The following is a 20,247-nucleotide window of genomic DNA, read 5'->3' as shown; positions in this document are numbered from 1 at the left end:
AACTCAGTGCATTTAGGCATGTAGACATGGTCAAGACAATCTCCTGCAGTTCAAACCGAGCATCAGTATGGGGAAGAAAGGTGATTTGAGTGACTTTGAACGTGGCATGATTGTTGGTGCCAGAAGGGCTGGTCTGAGTATTTCAGAAACTGCTAATCTACTGGGATTCTCACGCACAACCATATCTAGGGTTTATAGAGAATGGTCCGAAAAAGAAAAAACATCCAGTGAGCGGCAGTTCTGTGGGCGGAAATGCCTTGTTGATGCCAGAGGTCAGAGGAGAATGGCCTGACTGGTTCGAGCTGATAGAAGGGCAACAGTGACTCAAATAACCACCCGTTACAACCAAGGTGGGCAGAAGAGCATCTCTGAACGCACAGTACGTCGAACTTTGAGGCAGATGGGCTACAACAGCAGAAGACCCCACCGGGTACCACTCATCTCCACTACAAATAGGAAAAAGAGGCTACAATTTGCAAGAGCTCACCAAAATTGGACAGTTGAAGACTGGAAAAATGTTGCCTGGTCTGATGAGTCTCGATTTCTGTTGAGACATTCAGATGGTAGAGTCAGAATTTGGCGTAAACAGAATGAGAACATGGATCCATCATGCCTTGTTACCACTGAGCAGGCTGGTGGTGGTGGTGTAATGGTGTGGGGGATGTTTTCTTGGCACACTTTAGGCCCCTTAGTGCCAATTGGGCATCGTTTAAATGCCACGGCCTACCTGAGCATTGTTTCTGACCATGTCCATCCCTTTATGGCCACCATGTACCCATCCTCTGATGGCTACTTCCAGCAGGATAATGCACCATGGCACAAAGCTCGAATCATTTCAAATTGGTTTTCTTGAACATGACAATGAGTTCACTGTACTAAAATGGCCTCCACAGTCACCAGATCTCAATCCAATAGAGCATCTTTGGGATGTGGTGGAACGGGAGATTCGCATCATGGATGTGCAGCCGACAAATCTGCGGCAACTGTGTGATGCCATCATGTCAATATGGACCAAACTCCCTGAGGAATGCTTCCAGCACCTTGTTGAATCTATGCCACGAAGAATTGAGGCAGTTCTGAAGGCAAAAGGGGGTCCAACCCGTTACTAGCATGGGGTACCTAATAAAGTGGCCGGTGAGTGTATATATATATATATATATATTATTGTGAAATAATGATTATGTTAAATCACAACCAACAGCATCAGACCTCCATAGTTCATTGTTCATCTGGCTGTTATAACTCATGTACAGCAACCAAACAAAATCTAAAGTTAATAAGTTAATGGTCAAGAGCCCAACTAAAACAAATACTTATCTCCATAATGGTGACTTAAACATTCCGGTTTTCTCCTTCAGAGATTCTGCTTGTTAACATCAGGTGTCTTCAATAATGCTCAATCATCACTCAATTATTCACTTAATTAACTCATTAGCTCAGAGTTTAATTGGGTCGCTTAAAATGACCAAATTCCATGATGTTGAAGTTACATGAACATATTATGTTTGTTTAACGAAACATAGTTATGTGGAACCGGTGGAACCTGTTTACATAAAAAAGTTAAGTAAAGCCAACATATCATTTTTTTGAGTGTAATATGTTAGCCTGTGTATAATATTTAGAAAACAATATAATATACAAATACTTTAGAATATATAAATAGTACAATATATAAATAATACAATATATAAATATAGAGATACCAATGTGGAATTGTATAAAATATATAAATGCAGTATATATAGAAAACTAAATAGAATCATATATAATACAATCTATAAATAATACTATATAAAATAAATACTATATAAAAAACAACAACAGAATATTCAAATTATACTATAGAATAATATTTAGATGTGTAATGCTAAAATAATTCACAGGCCAGCTTCTGTGGTCTCCACCGTGACTCGATCTGCACCAACTCGTGGATGATGAGTTCCTAAGTACTTCTGGTCTGCTTCCAGTCTTTTTTGTAGCACCCCACACAGCGCAGACAAAGCTTTACTACGGGTTGGAGGCCGAACAACCCACACCGTCTTTCCATCCAAGATGGCATCCTCCTCTTCAGACATTTGGTCAACTGTTGCAGTCTTCCAGATAGCTGCCTCTTCCTCTGTCCGGAGAACACCAGTCCTGCTGCTCAGCAGCTGCAAAATGGGAGGGAAAAAAGAAATTAAACCACTGAAAATATCAAATGGGTTGGGATGGGAGCCTTTTAGTCTTTTACTGAGATTTATATTTATTTATACTTACTCTTCTTTTTCTTTGTCTCGTGCGAGCAATGATCCTGCTGTCCTCCATCTTCTCTTTGTTCTCATCTTGGGCCATCCTGTAACCCCTTCGAACAGTTTCAAAATATGTCTTGCAGGATGCTAGAGAGAGGGAGATAGTGAGCAGGGAGAATGTGTTTATTTATAACTAACTAGTCTATACAGTTAAATAGTAGTCTTGGTATATTCTCTTGTGACTTACCTTTAACAACAGCAGGATCTACGTCCGGTACAGCCATGGAGACGCCATTAAAGAGATAGGTTGTGACCTCGAGGTTGTGGGGGGAGGATAGACTGTGGAGCAGTAATTAAAGAAGGTTGATTAAAAATATAATTTAGAAGAAAGGACTGTTATGAAACAATAGTTTTAAAGATATACCTTGTCTGTGGGTCATATTTGTGTGTGTTGTTTTCCCCATTGTGCAATCTGCGTACAGCTTCCTGTAAAAATCCAACATAGTATGAGAGCTCAATTCAAATACATTAATAAATAAAGCACACAAAGTTAAGCGGACACCGCAAAATGTTTGACTTAAAAAACTAAAATAAATAAAATAACTTACCGCAACAGATTTATTCCCAGCTCTCTTTAATTTCTTCGAAGCAGGCTCCTCTCTTGCCTCTTTGAGCTCATCGATGTCCGCCTCCATCTTAACCAATCTCTTGTCCATCGTCTCCAGCTTTTCAAATATCCGCTTCAAACTTGCATTCACCATATTCACCAGTCGGTTTTCGTTCGGACTCGGAGTTTGAAAAGCCACGTTGTCCCGGCGTAAAGGAGTAACATCTCTACTCTGCTCTCCGTAAAACTCCAGCGTTCTTTTGCAAGCCATCTTCGCGTTGTAAATAGGATACGGCGTACCTTTACTAACCTGTATATTTTAGATATCTTTTGTTTTATACATACTGGTAACACCCATCCACAAACAAAATGTGCAGCCTCTAAAGTTTTCAGGTAATGCTATTGGTTACTTTCACTGACACAAAACATAAACTGATTCCGTTGGTTGGAACTGGATGACGTCATTGTATTTCATCCAATTGCACGCTTGGAAAGTAGAAATACGGAAATCAAGCACTGTAGCGAAATAAACACAGCAACCTCAGTCACTCCTCAGTTTATCAGAAACATCAAACTACCGGATCGATAAAGGGTTTAACAGTGTCTGCTCTGACGGAAATTTAAAAGAAGAAGAAGAACGGACCGGATTGCGAATCCCGATTTATTACAGAAGCGAATCGTAAAAAAAAATCCGTTTGCTTTCAAGCCATGGAGGGAACAAGGAAACGGAAGAGACAGTTTTGTGGTCATTGTAACGATTTTGTTTCACATACGCTTTTTTATTCGCACAAGAAAACATATTTTTTAAATGGAGTTTGGATAAAAGACGCTACCGATAGGCCTACTCTGCGTGTTTCAGAAAGTTTGTTTATCACGCAACCAGAGGACAACGAACATGAACAACAACCGGAAAATGATGTGGACAACACTCTGCAAGGTATGAATAGGTTGTTTTCAGTAATTATAATTATGCCCAGTTCATTTCTATTTGAAATTTGAAAGCTATACTACCCAGCTGTAGTTTCAGTCATTATTTTACTCTGAACTAAGCCATGTGGAGGCGTAAATGCATATGGTAACCAAGCAACGTTAGCAGACTTGGGACCAGCTGACCACCTACCTCTTAACAAATCATGAATGCATACATGATAAATATATCCAAAGTAACATTACAAGTAATTATTTTTCACTAAAAATCTACTCAAGTAAAAGTACAAATATGTTGCATTCAAACTAAGTTACTTGTGGGATACCGCAAACGTTTGACCAAAGTTACTGGAGAACATTCTTTATTTGTTACATTTTGTGAGAAATATTGTGTAAAATGGCTCGTTTTTCTGTTATAGAGAACTTTGATTATGAAGATCTCAACCTTCCCCTGGGTGCCAGTTAGCCTGGGCGATATATCGCACGATATTGTTATGCGCGTCTCTTCAGTAAAGCCGGTTCTTTGATTAGTAGTAAATCGCCTTCACCTGCTTTCAGATGGAAGATATGATGCAGATATGAGTGTTAAAGTTAATGAGATAATTAAGTGATTAATTTAGTGATCATTGAGCATTATTGAAGACACCTGATGTTAACAAGCAGAATCACTGAAGGAGAAAATCTAAAATTGTAAGCCACCGTTATGGCGATCAGTGTTTGCTTTAGTTGGGCTCTTGATCCTTATACTTTAAGTGTAAATTTTGTTTGTCTGCTGTTATTGATTTATTACAGTCAAATGAACAAAAACAAGTGTGATCTGATAGTGTTGGTTATGTTTTGACAAAATCATGCTGTGATCTGAAACATGAAACTCATTCAGATGATCTTGTTTAATTTGATAGCAACAATTTAGTGGTCCTACAGCATATGATAATTGTATGTTTCTTAAAATCCAAACTATTTAATAAAAATTGTTCTGATCAAATCACTTTCAAATGCATTTATTTAGAAACGCAGACATCAATAATCAGCCTGTGAATCTCAACCGTGGTGACAATAATAATCCTTATTGCCACCAATCACAACTCATTAATGGCTCCCATCATGCATTGCGGTATGAATAAATTATGATCTGAATTGTCTATGTAATTTACTTTTCCTAATTGAATATTCTGTTCATCACCATTGTTGAGATGCATTGACTGAATCTTGATATCTGTGTGTGCCTAAAACTTTTTTTTTTTTTTTTTTTTACAACTTTTAAGAAATCCTTTATATTATATCACAAATTCAGAATATTTATGCAGAATCTCAGTTATGCTGTAATCAACAGCATAAATCACAAACAATCAGCTCAAATGATGAATGTCATTATATAATCAATTTCATTTGATCATTGCTTTTCTTTGTTCATCTGGCAGGTATAACTCAGATACAACAGCTGAACAAAATCTAAAGTTTATAATATAAGGGTCAAGAGACCAACTAAAGCAAACACTCATCTCCATGATGGTGACCTGAAATTCCGGTTTTCTTCTTCAGTGATTCTGCTTTAGGTGTCTTCAATAATGCTCAATCATCACTCAATTAATCACTTAAATATCTCATTAACTTTAACACTCTTGAGTGTGGACTCATATACACTCCCAGGTGTGTTCATTTAACACTGGAGTTTTTGCTGTGTAAAGAGCCGTAGTTAACTGACAAGCTGAGCCATATCGCATTAAATATCGCTGGCGATACGTCCGCGATATTAGTGCGATTTGGCTCAGCTTGTCAGTTAACTACGGCTCTTTGTAGTAAATGCCGCTCCATCTGAAAGCAGGTGAAGGCGATTTACTACTAATCAAGGAACCGGCTTTACTGACGAGATGCGCATAACAATATCGTGCGATATATCGCCCAGCCCTAGGTGCCAGTGACTCTTCAGATACTGCCAGTGCTCCACTGTTGCCATCAACTGTGTTTTGTATGCAGCAAGGGGACAAACAGACTGATATACAAGACCAAGAACTGTACGAGGACTGCACTTTGCAAGGTAAGATTGTGCACCTGTCAATAGTCTCAAAGCCTGTAACTTATAACCTACCATAATTCTTTGGAGACTGTTACTGTGCTAAACACTGTAAAAAAATAATTGCCATTTCAACTTTTTTTTTTTTGTAGACACAACTAAATTTGTAGAAATTGTCCAGACAACAAGAACATTTAAGTTTAATTGTCCTCAACTAAGCTAAAAGTTGAATTAACTAGTATAACTGTTGTTTCAACTAGAAAACGCATGTTGATACAATTGCACATACACCATATATTGTAGGGCTGGGCGATATATCGCACGATATTGTTATGCGCGTCTCTTCAGTAAAGCCGGTTCTTTGATTAGTAGTAAATCGCCTTCGCCTGCTTTCAGATGGAAGATATGATGCAGATATGAGTGTTAAAGTTAATGAGATAATTAAGTGATTAATTTAGTGATCATTGAGCATTATTGAAGACACCTGATGTTAACAAGCAGAATCGCTGAAGGAGAAAATCTAAAATTGTAAGCCACCGTTATGGCGATCAGTGTTTGCTTTAGTTGGGCTCTTGATCCTTATACTTTGAGTTTAAATTTTGTTTGTCTGCTGTTATTGATTTATAACAGTCAAATGAACAAAAACAAGTGTGATCTGATAGTGTTGGTTATGTTTTGACATAATCATGCTGTGATCTGAAAAATGAAACTCATTCAGATGATCTTGTTTAATTTGATAGTAACAGTTTAGTAGTCCTACAGCATATGATAATCGTATGTTTCTTAAAATCCAAACTATTTAATAAAAATTGTTCTAATCTAATCACTTTCAAATGCATTTATTTAGAAACGCAGACATCAATAATCAGCCTGTGAATCTCAACCGTGGTGACAATAATAATCCTTGTTGCCACCAACCACAACTCATTAATGGCTCCCATCATGCATTGCGGTATGAATAAATTATGATCTGAATTGTCTATGTAATTTACTTTTCCTAATTGAATATTTTGTTCATCACCATTGTTGAGATGCATTAACTGAATATTGATATCTGTGTCTGCCTAAAACAAAGATTTTTTTTTTTTTTTTACAACTTTTAGGAAATCTTTTATATTATATCACAAATTCTGGATATTTATGCAGAATCTCAGTTATGCTGTAACCAACAGCATTAATCACAAACAATTAGCTCAAATGATGAATGTCGTAATATAATCAATACCATTAGATCATTGTTATTCTTTGTTCATCTGGCAGGTATGACTCGGATACAACAGCTGAACAAAAACTAAAGTTAATAATATAAGGGTCAAGAGACCAACTAAAGCAAACACTCATCTCCATAATGGTGACCTGAAATTCCGGTTTTCTTCTTCAGTGATTCTGCTTTAGGTGTCTTCAATAATGCTCAATCATCACTCAATTAATCACTTAAATATCTCATTAACTTTAACACTCTTGAGTATGGACTCATATACACTCCCAGGTGTGTTCATTTAACACTGGAGTTTTTGCTGTGTAAAGAGCCGTAGTTAACTGACAAGCTGAGCCATATCGCATTAAATATCGCTGGCGATACGTCCGCGATATTAGTGCGATTTGGCTCAGCTTGTCAGTTAACTACGGCTCTTTGTAGTAAATGCCGCTCCATCTGAAAGCAGGTGAAGGCGATTTACTACTAATCAAGGAACCGGCTTTACTGACGAGATGCGCATAACAATATCGTGCGATATATCGCCCAGCCCTAAGTCAAGTTGACAAAAAAATGTAAGGCAGCGGGGTAACAAAGTTTTTTAAGTTGACTCAACAAATTGTTTTTTACAGTGAAGCACCCAGAGAAGTCTGTGCTACTTCTTTTGTATTTACAATAGTTTGAATGTATGATTACTCCTGTCCTCCTTAGTGATGATTTTGTTTGTGTGGTTTTCAGAGGTGTCAAAAGTATTCACATTCTTTACTCAAGTAAAAGTATAGATACTAGGGTTTAGAAAAGACTTCTGTAGAAGTTGAAGTATCAACTCAAGCTTTTTTCTAAGTAAAAGTGTAAAAGTACTGGTTTCAAAAACTACTTAAAGTATAAAAGTAAAATCAATGTAAGGAAAAAAAAATCCATTAAGGACAAAAGCTTAGACCATGCCACAGGGGCATATAGTGCACTACCCCACCTCCTAGAAAAAACATTTTTCTAAAGGCCATAATGACTATAAAGTTATATTAAAATGTTTATGTTTAACATTTGGGACTACCTGTTATATATGCCCATAGAAAATACATTTCAGTTTTATTTAAATTTTAGTACAATGCAAATACATTAAAGAACGTGTACTGAGCATGTGTTTCATGAAGCGGAAGATAGAATCACCTATCACAGATAATCAGTTTAGCGATGTGTGTTCAGGAGGCGGGACTCAGATCTATTATCCGTGTGTATTATTGGTCATTTTTTTGGACGATGACAAGCCGGAATGACAAAAAGCTGAAATGAAAAAGAAGTAACAAGGCTATTTTTAAAATGTAAGAGTAGAAAGAACAGATAATTGCGTGAAAATATAAGTAGAAGTAAAAAGTCAGCTGAAAAATAATTACTCCAATAAAGTGTAGATACCCAAAATTTCTACTTAAGTAAGGTAACAAAGTATTTGTACTTAGTTACTTGACACTTCTGGTGGTTTTAAAATGGGTGTTGTGTTTGGGTTACAGATGACAATGATGATGAAGACTTCGAGCTTTTCCTGAGTGCCAGTGACAGTGAGTCTTCAGATGAAGATGGCTACTATGACCAGGCAGACAGTTTCATGGAAGAGGATCAGCTTGAAGAGACTGACATTTTTGGGGAGGAAAATATGGATGCAGATGGGTTCAGGGTCACAGAAGACAGCCCTGAACATTTGATGTTGAAACTGCTTGCATTTATGCTTTTGACATGGCAAGCTGTTTTTAAAATATCAGACCGTGCAATTTTTGCACTCTTGCAGTGCATAAGACAATTAATTTGGCTCATGGGACATATTCTGTGTGTGAACACACTCTGTGGGCTGGCTGGAAAGATCCCTAAGACTTTATATTCACTCAGGAAATGGACTAACATCTGCAGAGACAGCTTTAGCCAGTTTGTGGTATGCCCAAAGTGTATGGTAACATACACAATTGAGGAATCATACACCACCTCTAGATCCGGTGCAAAAATCATCAACACTTGTTCTTCTAGACCTTTCCACAAACACCCACAAAAGAAATTAAGAAGCAAATGTGGAACTCCTTTGATGAGAAAGCTTATTGGCTCAAGTGGTAAAGAATACCTGTATCCAATCCGTGTCTACTGTTACAAAAAGGTCAGTCAGTCTTTGGAGACTTTGGTGAGAAGGTCTGGATTTTTGGAGAAATGTGAGCAATGGAGACACCGCAGCATGCCTCACTCTGTCATGGGGGATGTATATGATGGGAAAATCTGGCAGGACTTTCAATATGTAAATGGTCAACCATTTCTATCAGAACCTAATAATTTTGCACTGATGATGAATGTTGACTGGTACCAACCCTATAAGCACTCCCCATATTCAGTCGGTGTTATATATCTTGTCGTTTTGAATTTGCCGAGAGAGGAACGCTTCAAAGATGAAAACATGATTTTAGTTGGAGTGATACCAGGACCCAAAGAACCCAAACTCAACATGATAGCATATCTTGAGCCCTTGGTTGATGACCTCCGAGAATTGTGGGAAGGAGTTGTTCTAATGGACTCTTCACCCTTGGGATGCCAGGTTTACAGAGCAGCATTACTCTGCCTCTCATCTGATATTCCAGCTTCCCGCAAGTGTGGTGGTTTTGTTGGCCATGGAGCACTAAGAGGTAAATTCTGATTTATTATGCTATGTTTCACACTATTGCTCAGATTTTTCCTATTGTGTGCAATACATCCAACATTAAAACAATTATTATCTTTTCAGGATGTAACAAGTGTCTGAAGAAATTCACGAAAACATCTTTTGGGGGAAAAACGGACTTCTCCGGATTTGACAGATCAACCTGGACTCTGCGCACCTCTGAGGAACACAAAAGATTTGCAAAGATGACAGAGAAGGCTACTACAAAGGCAGCCCAGAAGAAACTGGAAGCGCAGTATGGTGCCGGGTGGTCTGAACTGTTCTTCCTGCCATACTATGATGCCATCCAGTTTGTTGTCATTGATCCCATGCACAATTTACTCCTCGGAACTGCTAGACATGTTTTCAAACTCTGGATTGAGTGTGGGGTATTAAGTATCCAGAAGCTTGAAGAACTCCAAAAAAGAATGGACTCTCTCAAGGTGCCACAGGATGTTGGAAGGATTCCTCTCAGAATTGCATCAGGGTTTAGCGGGTTTACAGCAGACCAGTGGAAAAACTGGACAACCATCTATTCATTGTTTTGTTTAAAAGGCTTGATTGAGGATCCAGATTATGATATGTGGTTTGATTTTGTGCAAGCCTGCATTATTATGTGTTCAAGGGTCATCTCACATGATAGGCTTGAAGTAGCTGACTGTTACTTGCAAACATTTTTGTTGAAGTTTGTTGAACTGTATGGATCTCTTCATTGCACACCTAACATGCACTTACATTTACATTTAAAAGAATGCCTGTTAGATTATGGTCCCGTCCTTTTGGTGTTTCTCATTTGAGCGGTTAAATGGAATGTTGGGACAGTATCATAACAACAACAGAAATATTGAGGTTCAGAGGTCCCTGTTGAGCGCATTACAAGCAGATGTGTTCTCAGTACCACAACTGTGCAGTTAAGTCACACTAGGGAGAGAGTGTCTGTGGTCATTCCAATTGTGTAGTGGTAGAGATTTAAAAAAGGTGTATCTCTGAAGTGACCATTTGTGTGTGAAACATTTTTGTTGTTTACATTGTTTTACATTGTTTATTTTGTAGGTTTTGTATTGTTTGAGTGCATTTTACACTAAATAAATTTGCATAATCCTAATGAGTATTTCTCCTTTGTTATGAAGAGCAGTGGACACCCAGACACAAACTTCTTTTCAGGTACTACAGTCTTTGTTGTAGATTGACACAATGTAAAGCACTTATCAGCCAAATTACCTTTCCTGAATAGTAAGGAGGGGGGCAGGGGAATAGGGGCAATCTTGAGCTGCCAGTCCCAAAACAAATTAGCATTTACAAAGCCAAGCCATCAACTAACAGCAGGGGGTCAGACAAGTTCCTGTTTTCGGGCATTTGCAGGCATTTACAGGTACGCATAACAAAGTTCCAAAGATCCATGCTAAAGAGCACATTTAGCGGGCGTATTCATTGCCTGAATTCTCCCGTTTACACCTCTTTTGACGCAGTGTTAAATAAGGGAGACATACACAATATGCAGAGCAGTACTGTGTGGGTCGCGAGGACTGGATTTGAGAACCACTGACATATACTAATTTTTTCGAACAACTAGACAATGACTGTTGACAAGGACAAACGTGTAGTACAAAGCACAAAGCAGTCGACTCGTTTTTGGCACAAATGGACCCCATAAAACTGTACCACATATCACTCCAGACAAAGTCTTAAAGCCTGGCTTCTAGAAAATCAAATATGTGATCATTTCTGTAGTTCATTGCTTGTTTAACTATTACTGCTGTTATTATTTAACCTGCTGCTAATATGTTCCATGTCATTTGCTTGTTGCCAGGTGTCGCGCAGCAAGATTATGGTATGTATGGATTATTGTATTTTATTAACAGTCTGGTATGTTCTTCTATAGCAGGGTTCCTCAACTCTGGCCCGCGAGATCCACTTTCCTGCAGAGTTTACCTACAACCCTAATCAAACTCACCTGAACAAGCTAATCAATGTCTTCATGATTACTACACCTTATAGGAATACAGCAAAATCCCCAGTGCTAAATCAACACTGCTCAGAGTACATATTGTCCCAATCTAAAGAGTGTTAAAAGTGGTAAAGTTAATTAGATAATTAACTGATTAATTAAGTGATAATTGAACATTATCGAAGACATCAGACATCAGAATCACTGAAGGAGAAAATAGTAATTGGTATGTTACCATTATGGAGATCAGTGTTTGCTTTAGTTGGGCTCTTGACCCTTAAGTCATTAACTTTAGATTTTGTTTGGCTGCTGTATCTGAGTTATAACAGCCAGATGAACAAAGAGAAAAGGTGATATGATGGTGATGATTGTGTTTTAACATAATCAGTAGTTGGTCTGAACTCATTGAGGGCCTAATTTCAGAGTTAAGTTTTGTAGCTTATGTATTATAACAGCACTGTTGTTGTAGTAGAGTATGCATTTTCTAGTCTTTTCTATCAAATCCAAATGATCAAATCAATTACAAAAAAAAAAAAAAAAACCTTCTTAAAAGTTTTTAAGGTAGGTATGTACAGACATCAAGAATTAGGGTATGAATCTCAACAATGGTGACAAAAAGATGACCTCTGAACATAAGCTCATTATTTATTCATACAGCAATGCATGATGGGAGCCATAAATGAGATTGATTGGTGGCATCCAGAACACACTGCAAAATGCTTTATAATTGTCACCATTGTTGAGATTCACAGGCCGATGTTTTTTTTAAAAGACATTCTTGATGTCTTTTAAAAAAAAGAAAAAAATTGTATGTGATTACGTTTTAAAAAATTATTTGGATTACATTGTTAAAGTAACAAATATTAAGATTTTTAAGGACAGCGCTGCTATAATGAATAAAGTAAATTTAACTCAGAAATTGGGCTCTACTTAGGTCAAATGATTGTGAAATAATGATAATGTTAAAACATATCCAACACCATCAAAAACATTTTCTCTTTGTTTATCTGGCTGTTGTAACTCAGGTACAACATCCAAACAAAAATCTGAAGTTAATGACTTAAAGGTGCCCTAGAATGTTTTTTTTTATTATTTTATAATGTTTCCTGGGTTACCCTTATAATGTTAGTATGTTTTTTAGATAAAAAATAATCATAATTTAGAAATAAATGGCATTTTTCCTAGCCTGCTTTTAGCCTCTGATTTGAACACTCTGTTTGAAGGGGCGTGTCTGCTGTGGGATTCAGTGTAACCGCGGCCACTGCTGTGATTGGCTGACATGCTTGCATATGAAATAGCTACGCATTACATGTGAAACTCTCTCCCGAATACTTTTACTACTGCTATTATACGTTTATAATATATACGTTACTATAACAGCTATCGAGATTAACGAATCAAAACAAAGATTTTTTTTTTATACAACTTTTGAGAAAACCTTTATATTATACCACAAAGTCTGGATATTTATGCAGAATCTCAGTTATACTGTACTCAACAGCATAATTACAAACAATTAGCTCAAATGATGAATGTCATAATATAATCAATACCATTACATCATTGTTTTTCTTTGTTCATCTGGCAGGTATAACTAGGATACAACAGTTGAACAACATCTAAAGTTAATAATATAAGGGTCAAGAGCGCAACTAAAGCAAACACTCATCTCCATGATGGTGACCTGAAATTCCGGTTTTCTTCTTCAGTGATTCTGCTTTAGGTGTCTTCAATAATGCTCAATCATCACTCAATTAATCACTTAAATATCTCATTAACTTTAACACTCTTGAGTGTGGACTCATATACACTCCCAGGTGTGTTCATTTAACACTGGAGTTTTTGCTGTGTAAAGAGCCGTAGTTAACTGACAAGCTGAGCCATATCGCATTAAATATCGCTGGCGATACGTCCGCGATATTAGTGCGATATGGCTCAGCTTGTCAGTTAACTACGGCTCTTTGTAGTAAATGCCGCTCCATCTGAAAGCAGGTGAAGGCGATTTACAACTAATCAAGGAACCGGCTTTACTGACGAGATGCGCATAACAATATCGTGCGATATATCGCCCAGCCCTAGCTCACTCTCGCTCGTATCCAAGGTAAATCATCAACGCTATCATCCCTTACACGCGTTTTATTTAACTAAGTACATCACAATAAGCTAAAACGCATGCGCAGGTCACTTTACTTCCTGAACAAGTGCGCACCCGAGTCCGTGTTGCTTTCACATTCACGCGAACCGCGGCACGGTTCGGGAGCAACCGAACTCAGACCACCTCTTCCAGGTAGTCTCGGGTTCGGTACCCCAGTGCGCACCCGGGTCCCATGACAGCGTTCACATTAGCGATTTTTCATGCGAACCGTGCCCCGTTCCGAACTAAACTGCCAGTGTGAAAGCCCCCTTAATGTCTTCAGTTGATTTCATCTAAGACTCTGGCTGAAGTCAGTTGTAGTTGGGTTTCTCTTTTCTTTGGTCATTCTGCTTGCTAACAGCAGGTGTTCATCACTAATGCTCAATCATCCCTTAATTAATCAGTTAATTATTTCATTAACTTTACCACTTTGAACACTCTTTAGATTGGGACAATATGTACTCTGAGCAGTGTTGATTTAACACTGGGGATTTTGCTGTGTTCCTGTAAAGGTGTAGTAATCATGAAGACATTGATTAGCTTGTTCAGGTGAGTTTGATTAGGGTTGTAGGTAAACTCTGCAGGAAAGTGGATCTTGCGGGCCAGAGTTGAGGACCCCTGTCATAGAGTCTATCCTAACAAGCTGAGGATCTGAATCAGGTGTGTTAAATAAGGGAGACATACACAATATGCAGAGCAGTGGGTCGCGAGGACTGGATTTGAGAACCACTGACATATACCAATTTTTTCGAACAACTAGACAATGACTGTTGACAAGGACAAACGTGTAGTACAAAGCACAAAGCAGTCGACTCGTTTTTGGCACAAATGGACCCCATAAAACTGTACCACATATCACTCCAGACAAAGTCTTAAAGCCTGGCTTCTAGAAAATCAAACATGTGATCATTTCTGTAGTTCATTGCTTGTTTAACTATTACTGCTGTTATTATTTAACCTGCTGCTAATATGTTCCATGTCATTTGCTTGTTGCCAGGTGTCATGCAGCAATATTATGGTATGTATGGATTATTGTATTTTATTAACAGTCTGGTATGTTCTTCTATAGCAGGGTTCCTCAACTCTGGCCCGCGAGATCCACTTTCCTGCAGAGTTTACCTACAACCCTAATCAAACTCACCTGAACAAGCTAATCAATGTCTTCATGATTACTACACCTTATAGGAATACAGCAAAATCCCCAGTGTTAAATCAACACTGCTCAGAGTACATATTGTCCCAATCTAAAGAGTGTTAAAAGTGGTAAAGTTAATTAGATAATTAACTGATTAATTAAGTGATAATTGAACATTATCGAAGACACCTGATGTTAACATCAGAATCGCTGAAGGAGAAAATCGTAATTGGTATGTTACCATTATGGAGATCAGTGTTTGCTTTAGTTGGGCTCTTGACCCTTAAGTCATTAACTTTAGATTTTGTTTGGCTGCTGTATCTGAGTTATAACAGCCAGATGAACAAAGAGAAAAGGTGATATGATGGTGATGATTGTGTTTTAACATAATCAGTAGTTGGTCTGAATCACTGAACTCATTGAGGGCATAATTTCAGAGTTAAGTTTTGTAGCTTATGTATTATAGCAATACTGTTGTTGTAGAGTATGCATTTTCTAGTCTTCTCTATCAAATCCAAATGATCAAATCAATTACAACAACAACAACAAAAAAACCTTCTTAAAAGTTTTGAAGGTAGGCATACACAGACATCAAGAATTAGAGTATGAATCTCAACAATGGTGACAAAAAGATGACATCTGAACATAAGCTCATTATTTATTCATACAGCAATGCATGATGGGAGCCATGAATGAGATTTGATTGGCGGCATCCAGAATACACTGCAAAATGCTTTATAATTGTCACCATTATTGAGATTCACAGGCTGATTATTGATGTCTAAAAAAAAAAGTTAAGAATGTGATTAAGTTTATAAGAAATTGTTTGGATCACATTGTGAAAGTTACAAATATTATTGTTGTCAAGGACAGTGCTGCTATAATCAAAGTAAATTTAACTCAGAAATTGGGCTCTACTTGGGTAAAATGATTGAGAAATAACAATAATGTTAAAACACAGCGAACACCATCAAAAAACCTTTTCTCTTTGTTCATCTGGCTCTTGTAACTCAGGTAGAGCAGCCAAACAAATATCTGAAGTTAGTGACTTAAGGGTCAAGAGCCCAACTAAAGCAAACACTGATCTCCATAATGGTAACATACCAATTACGATTTTCTCCCTCAGTGATTCCGCTTGTTAACATCAGGTGTATTCGATAATGCTCAATTATCCCTCAATTAATCATCTCATTAACTTCAGTGTTCATTTAACAGTCCCTCAGTGTGGACTCTAGTGATGGCCGGTTCGTGAACGAATCGTTCTTTTGAACCGGTTCTTTTTAGTGAACCGGTCGAACCAGTACACTAAATCGGACTGAATCGTTCGAAACAGTTCGCGTCTTGCGTCAGCGCTGATCCACAAGTTACTAAAGTTACTCACTTTCAGACATGCCTGACAGTCCCTCCGAATCGAAATAAACCATATATGTATATATATATATATATATATATATATATATATATATAACCGGTATATTTTACTCCAGTAAATCCAACAGTTCACTGAACTGAGACATGTTGTGCTGAGAGAAATTATGGGCACGAGCAGCTGATACCGCACATGCGCGTACTACTGAACGCACAGGTACACATCAGATTATCACTGTATTATTTTAAAGTTTGGAAACACAACGAATGGATTGTAAAACTGTCAAACTAAACATTTAATATTATACTAAAATAATATTTTCAGGAACAGCTCATTTAATTTCTAAGTAAGTTGATATAAATCTTTGATGTAAACTCTTGCCAAGGTTTTATTGGTGCACTGCTTAGTAAATGTTTATAATGTGTTAAAAACATAACGTATTAAACATACTGGAGACATGCATCGATTTTTTAGTTTTGTCGACTGTATATTCAAGTTTCAGCAGTTCTCAGCTCAGCACACACAGGCCTATGCTACGGTTCTCAAGAACTGGTTGTTGCAGTTCTTGAATCACCAGTACAGAACCAAGAACTGTTTCTTTCGGACACGTTTGATACGGAGAACCGATGAGCTGAAGATACTGCGCATGCGTGATAGCACCGTCTCTAAACAGAACTTTCTTTCGGCCAACTGATGCTGTGCTGATACATGAGCACGCAGCACGGGGGAACTGAGGACTTAAATGATGGGCCGAATTCGGCGAAATGTAAGTTTATTTAATAACAAATAAAACGATGAAGACCATTTATGCACTTTATATCTTTAAGACATGTAAAACATCTGCGTTTGCACATCGCCTGTAGGCTACAGGGTTCGTTTGCAAAACGTAAATGTAAGAAACTTATCCAAGATGATTATGACGATGAGTACTATTATTTATACTATGAGTTATGATTACAAATGCCTTTAATTTAAAGTATTTTTAACCGCCGGGATGATAGAATTGACGTCATTACGTGATGACGTAAAAGAACTGGTGAACCGGTTTTTTGAACCGGTTCGCGGAAAAGAACCGGACTTCCCATCACTAGTGGACTCATAAACATTGAACAGTGTTTTTAAAAAAATAGCAAATACCTCAGTGAACCAAATTATTTCATGAAGATTATTAAACCATCAACAGGTAACCATTATAACCTGATCTCACTTCGCTTTAGCTTTATTTGCTGCTGCAAATGTGTTTTACTAAACACACTGTCACAACAGTCAAAAAAAGACAAAGATATATTAAGAGTTAAGAGCCCAACTAATGGGAACACTAATCACTGTTATGGTGACTTCAAATGAAAGAGTTAAACTTCTGTTAATTCTCAATAAAAACTTCTGTAGAAGTCTGACAGAAATAAAGTCAGTCTGGTTAGTAATAAGTTAAGCTGGTAATGCTGTTTGTGGAGTTGTTTAATCCTCCTCTGCTGAGATCTTCAGAGATTTAATGTCTTCAGTTGATTTCATCTAAGACTCTGGCTGAAGTCAGTTGTAGTTGGGTTTCTCTTTTCTTTAGTCATTCTGCTTGCTAACAGCAGGTTTTCATCATTAATGCTCAATCATCCCTTAATTAATCAGTTAATTATCTCATTAACTTTACCACTTTTAACACTCTTTAGATTGGGACAATATGTACTCTGAGCAGTGTTGATTTAACACTGGGGATTTTGCTGTGTTCCTGTTAGGTGAAGTAATCATGAAGAGATTGATTAGCTTGGTCAGGTGAGTTTGATTAGGGTTGTAGGTAAACTCTGCAGGAAAGTGGATCTCGCGGGCCAGAGTTGAGGACCCCTGTTCTATAGGGCTGTTTTACAGCCCTATCTCAGGTGCATGTTACCCTTTTATTAACCTGTATCTGTCTCTAATATTTTATCAAGATTAATATAATATTGGCTGTGTTTTACGTATGTTTATTACATGGCTTGGTTGAATTCCAATGTAGAATGTGGTCTATTATTTCTTGATAACAGACCGCTGCTAAGTATAACACACCGTTGCCATAAAAAACAGAGCGTTGCCATAGACACAGTTTTGTTCACATCAAGGAACCGGCTTTACTGACGAGATGCGCATAACAATGTCATGCGATATATATTTTGTTATGGGCATTTTGTTATGCATATTTTGTTATGCGCTTCTCGTGGCATATGCCCTACTAGGGCTGTGCGATACATATATTGTTATGCGCATCTCGTCAGTAAAGCCGGTTCCTTGATTAGTAGTAAATCACCTTTACCTGCTTTCAGATGGAGCGGCATTTAGGGCTGGGCGATATATCGCACGATATTGTTATGCGCGTCTCTTCAGTAAAGCCGGTTCTTTGATTAGTAGTAAATCGCCTTCACCTGCTTTCAGATGGAAGATATGATGCAGATATGAGTGTTAAAGTTAATGAGATAATTAAGTGATTAATTTAGTGATCATTGAGCATTATTGAAGACACCTGATGTTAACAAGCAGAATCACTGAAGGAGAAAATCTAAAATTGTAAGCCACCGTTATGGAGATCAGTGTTTGCTTTAGTTGGGCTCTTGATCCTTATACTTTGAGTTTAAATTTAGTTTGTTTGCTGTAATTGATTTATAACAGTCAAATGAACAAAAACAAGTGTGATCTGATAGTGTTGGTTATGTTTTGACATAATCATGCTGTGATCTGAAAAATGAAACTCATTCATCTTGTTTAATTTGATAGCAACAGTTCAGTGGTCCTACAGCATATGATAATTGTATGTTTCTTAAAATCCAAACCATTTAATAAAAATTGTTCTGATCAAATCACTTTCAACTGCATTTATTTAGAAACGCAGACATCAATAATCAGCCTGTCAATCTCAACCGTGGTGACAATAATAATCCTTGTTGCCACCAATCACAACTCATTAATGGCTCCCATCATGCATTGCGGTATGAATAAATTTTGATCTGAATTGTCTCTGTAATTTACTTTTCCTAATTGAATATTCTGTTCATCACCATTGTTGAGATGCATTGACTGAATCTTGATATCTGTGTCTGCCTAAAACAAAGATTTTTTTTTTTTAAGAAATCTTTTATATTATATCACAAATTCTGGACATTTATGCAGAATCTCAGTTATGCTGTAACCAACAGCATTAATCACAAACAATTAGCTCAAATGATGAATGTCATAATATAATCAATACCATTAGATCATTGTTTCTCTTTGTTCATCTGGCAGGTATAACTTGGATACAACAGCTGAACAAAAACTAAAGTTAATAATATAAGGGTCAAGAGCCCAACTAAAGCAAACACTCATCTCCATGATGGTGTCCGGAAATTCCGGTTTTCTTCTTCAGTGATTCTGCTTTAGGTGTCTTCAATAATGCTCAATCATCACTCAATTAATCACTTAAATATCTCATTAACTTTAACACTCTTGAGTGTGGACTCATATACGCTCCCAGGTGTGTTCATTTAACACTGAGTTTTTTGCTGTGTAAAGAGCCGTAGTTAACTGACAAGCTGAGCCATATCGCATTAAATATCGCTGGCGATACGTCCGCGATATTAGTGCGATTTGGCTCAGCTTGTCAGTTAACTACGGCTCTTTGTAGTAAATGCCGCTCCATCTGAAAGCAGGTGAAGGTGATTTACTATTAATCAAGAAACCGGCTTTACTGATTAGATCCGCATAACAATATCGTGCGATTAATCGTGCAGCCCTAGAAGATATGATGCAGATATGAGTGTTAAATTAACACTCAAGAGTGTTAAAGTTAATGAGATAATTAAGTGATTAATTTAGTGATCATTGAGCATTATTGAAGACACCTGATGTTAACAAGCAGAATCACTGAAGGAGAAAATCTAAAATTGTAAGCCACCGTTATGGCGATCAGTGTTTGCTTTAGTTGGACTCTTGACCCTTATGCATTAAGTTTAAATTTTGTTTGTCTGCTGTTATTGATTTATAACAGTCAAATGAAGAAAAACAAGTGTGATCTGATA

At 37.3% G+C, this 20,247-nt stretch overlaps 1 protein-coding gene across 1 annotated transcript; it reads left to right on the top strand.

Moving 5' to 3' along the window:
• The first annotated feature begins 3,730 nt into the window (after nt 1-3,730).
• LOC130084975 (uncharacterized) lies at nt 3,731-10,439 on the top strand. The gene is made up of 4 exons (XM_056250517.1): nt 3,731-3,772; nt 5,740-5,800; nt 8,480-9,628; nt 9,727-10,439. Exons 1-4 carry the CDS (start codon nt 3,731-3,733, stop codon nt 10,437-10,439), a joined length of 1,965 nt encoding a protein of 654 aa, XP_056106492.1.
• The last annotated feature ends 9,808 nt before the right edge of the window (nt 10,440-20,247 follow it).

Source organism: Rhinichthys klamathensis, unplaced genomic scaffold (genome assembly GCF_029890125.1).
Source record: "Rhinichthys klamathensis goyatoka isolate OS25496 unplaced genomic scaffold, OSU_Roscu_1.1 h1tg000070l_1, whole genome shotgun sequence".
Classification (NCBI taxonomy): Eukaryota; Metazoa; Chordata; class Actinopteri; order Cypriniformes; family Leuciscidae; genus Rhinichthys; species Rhinichthys klamathensis.
This window is presented reverse-complemented; position numbering and strand designations above follow the sequence as displayed.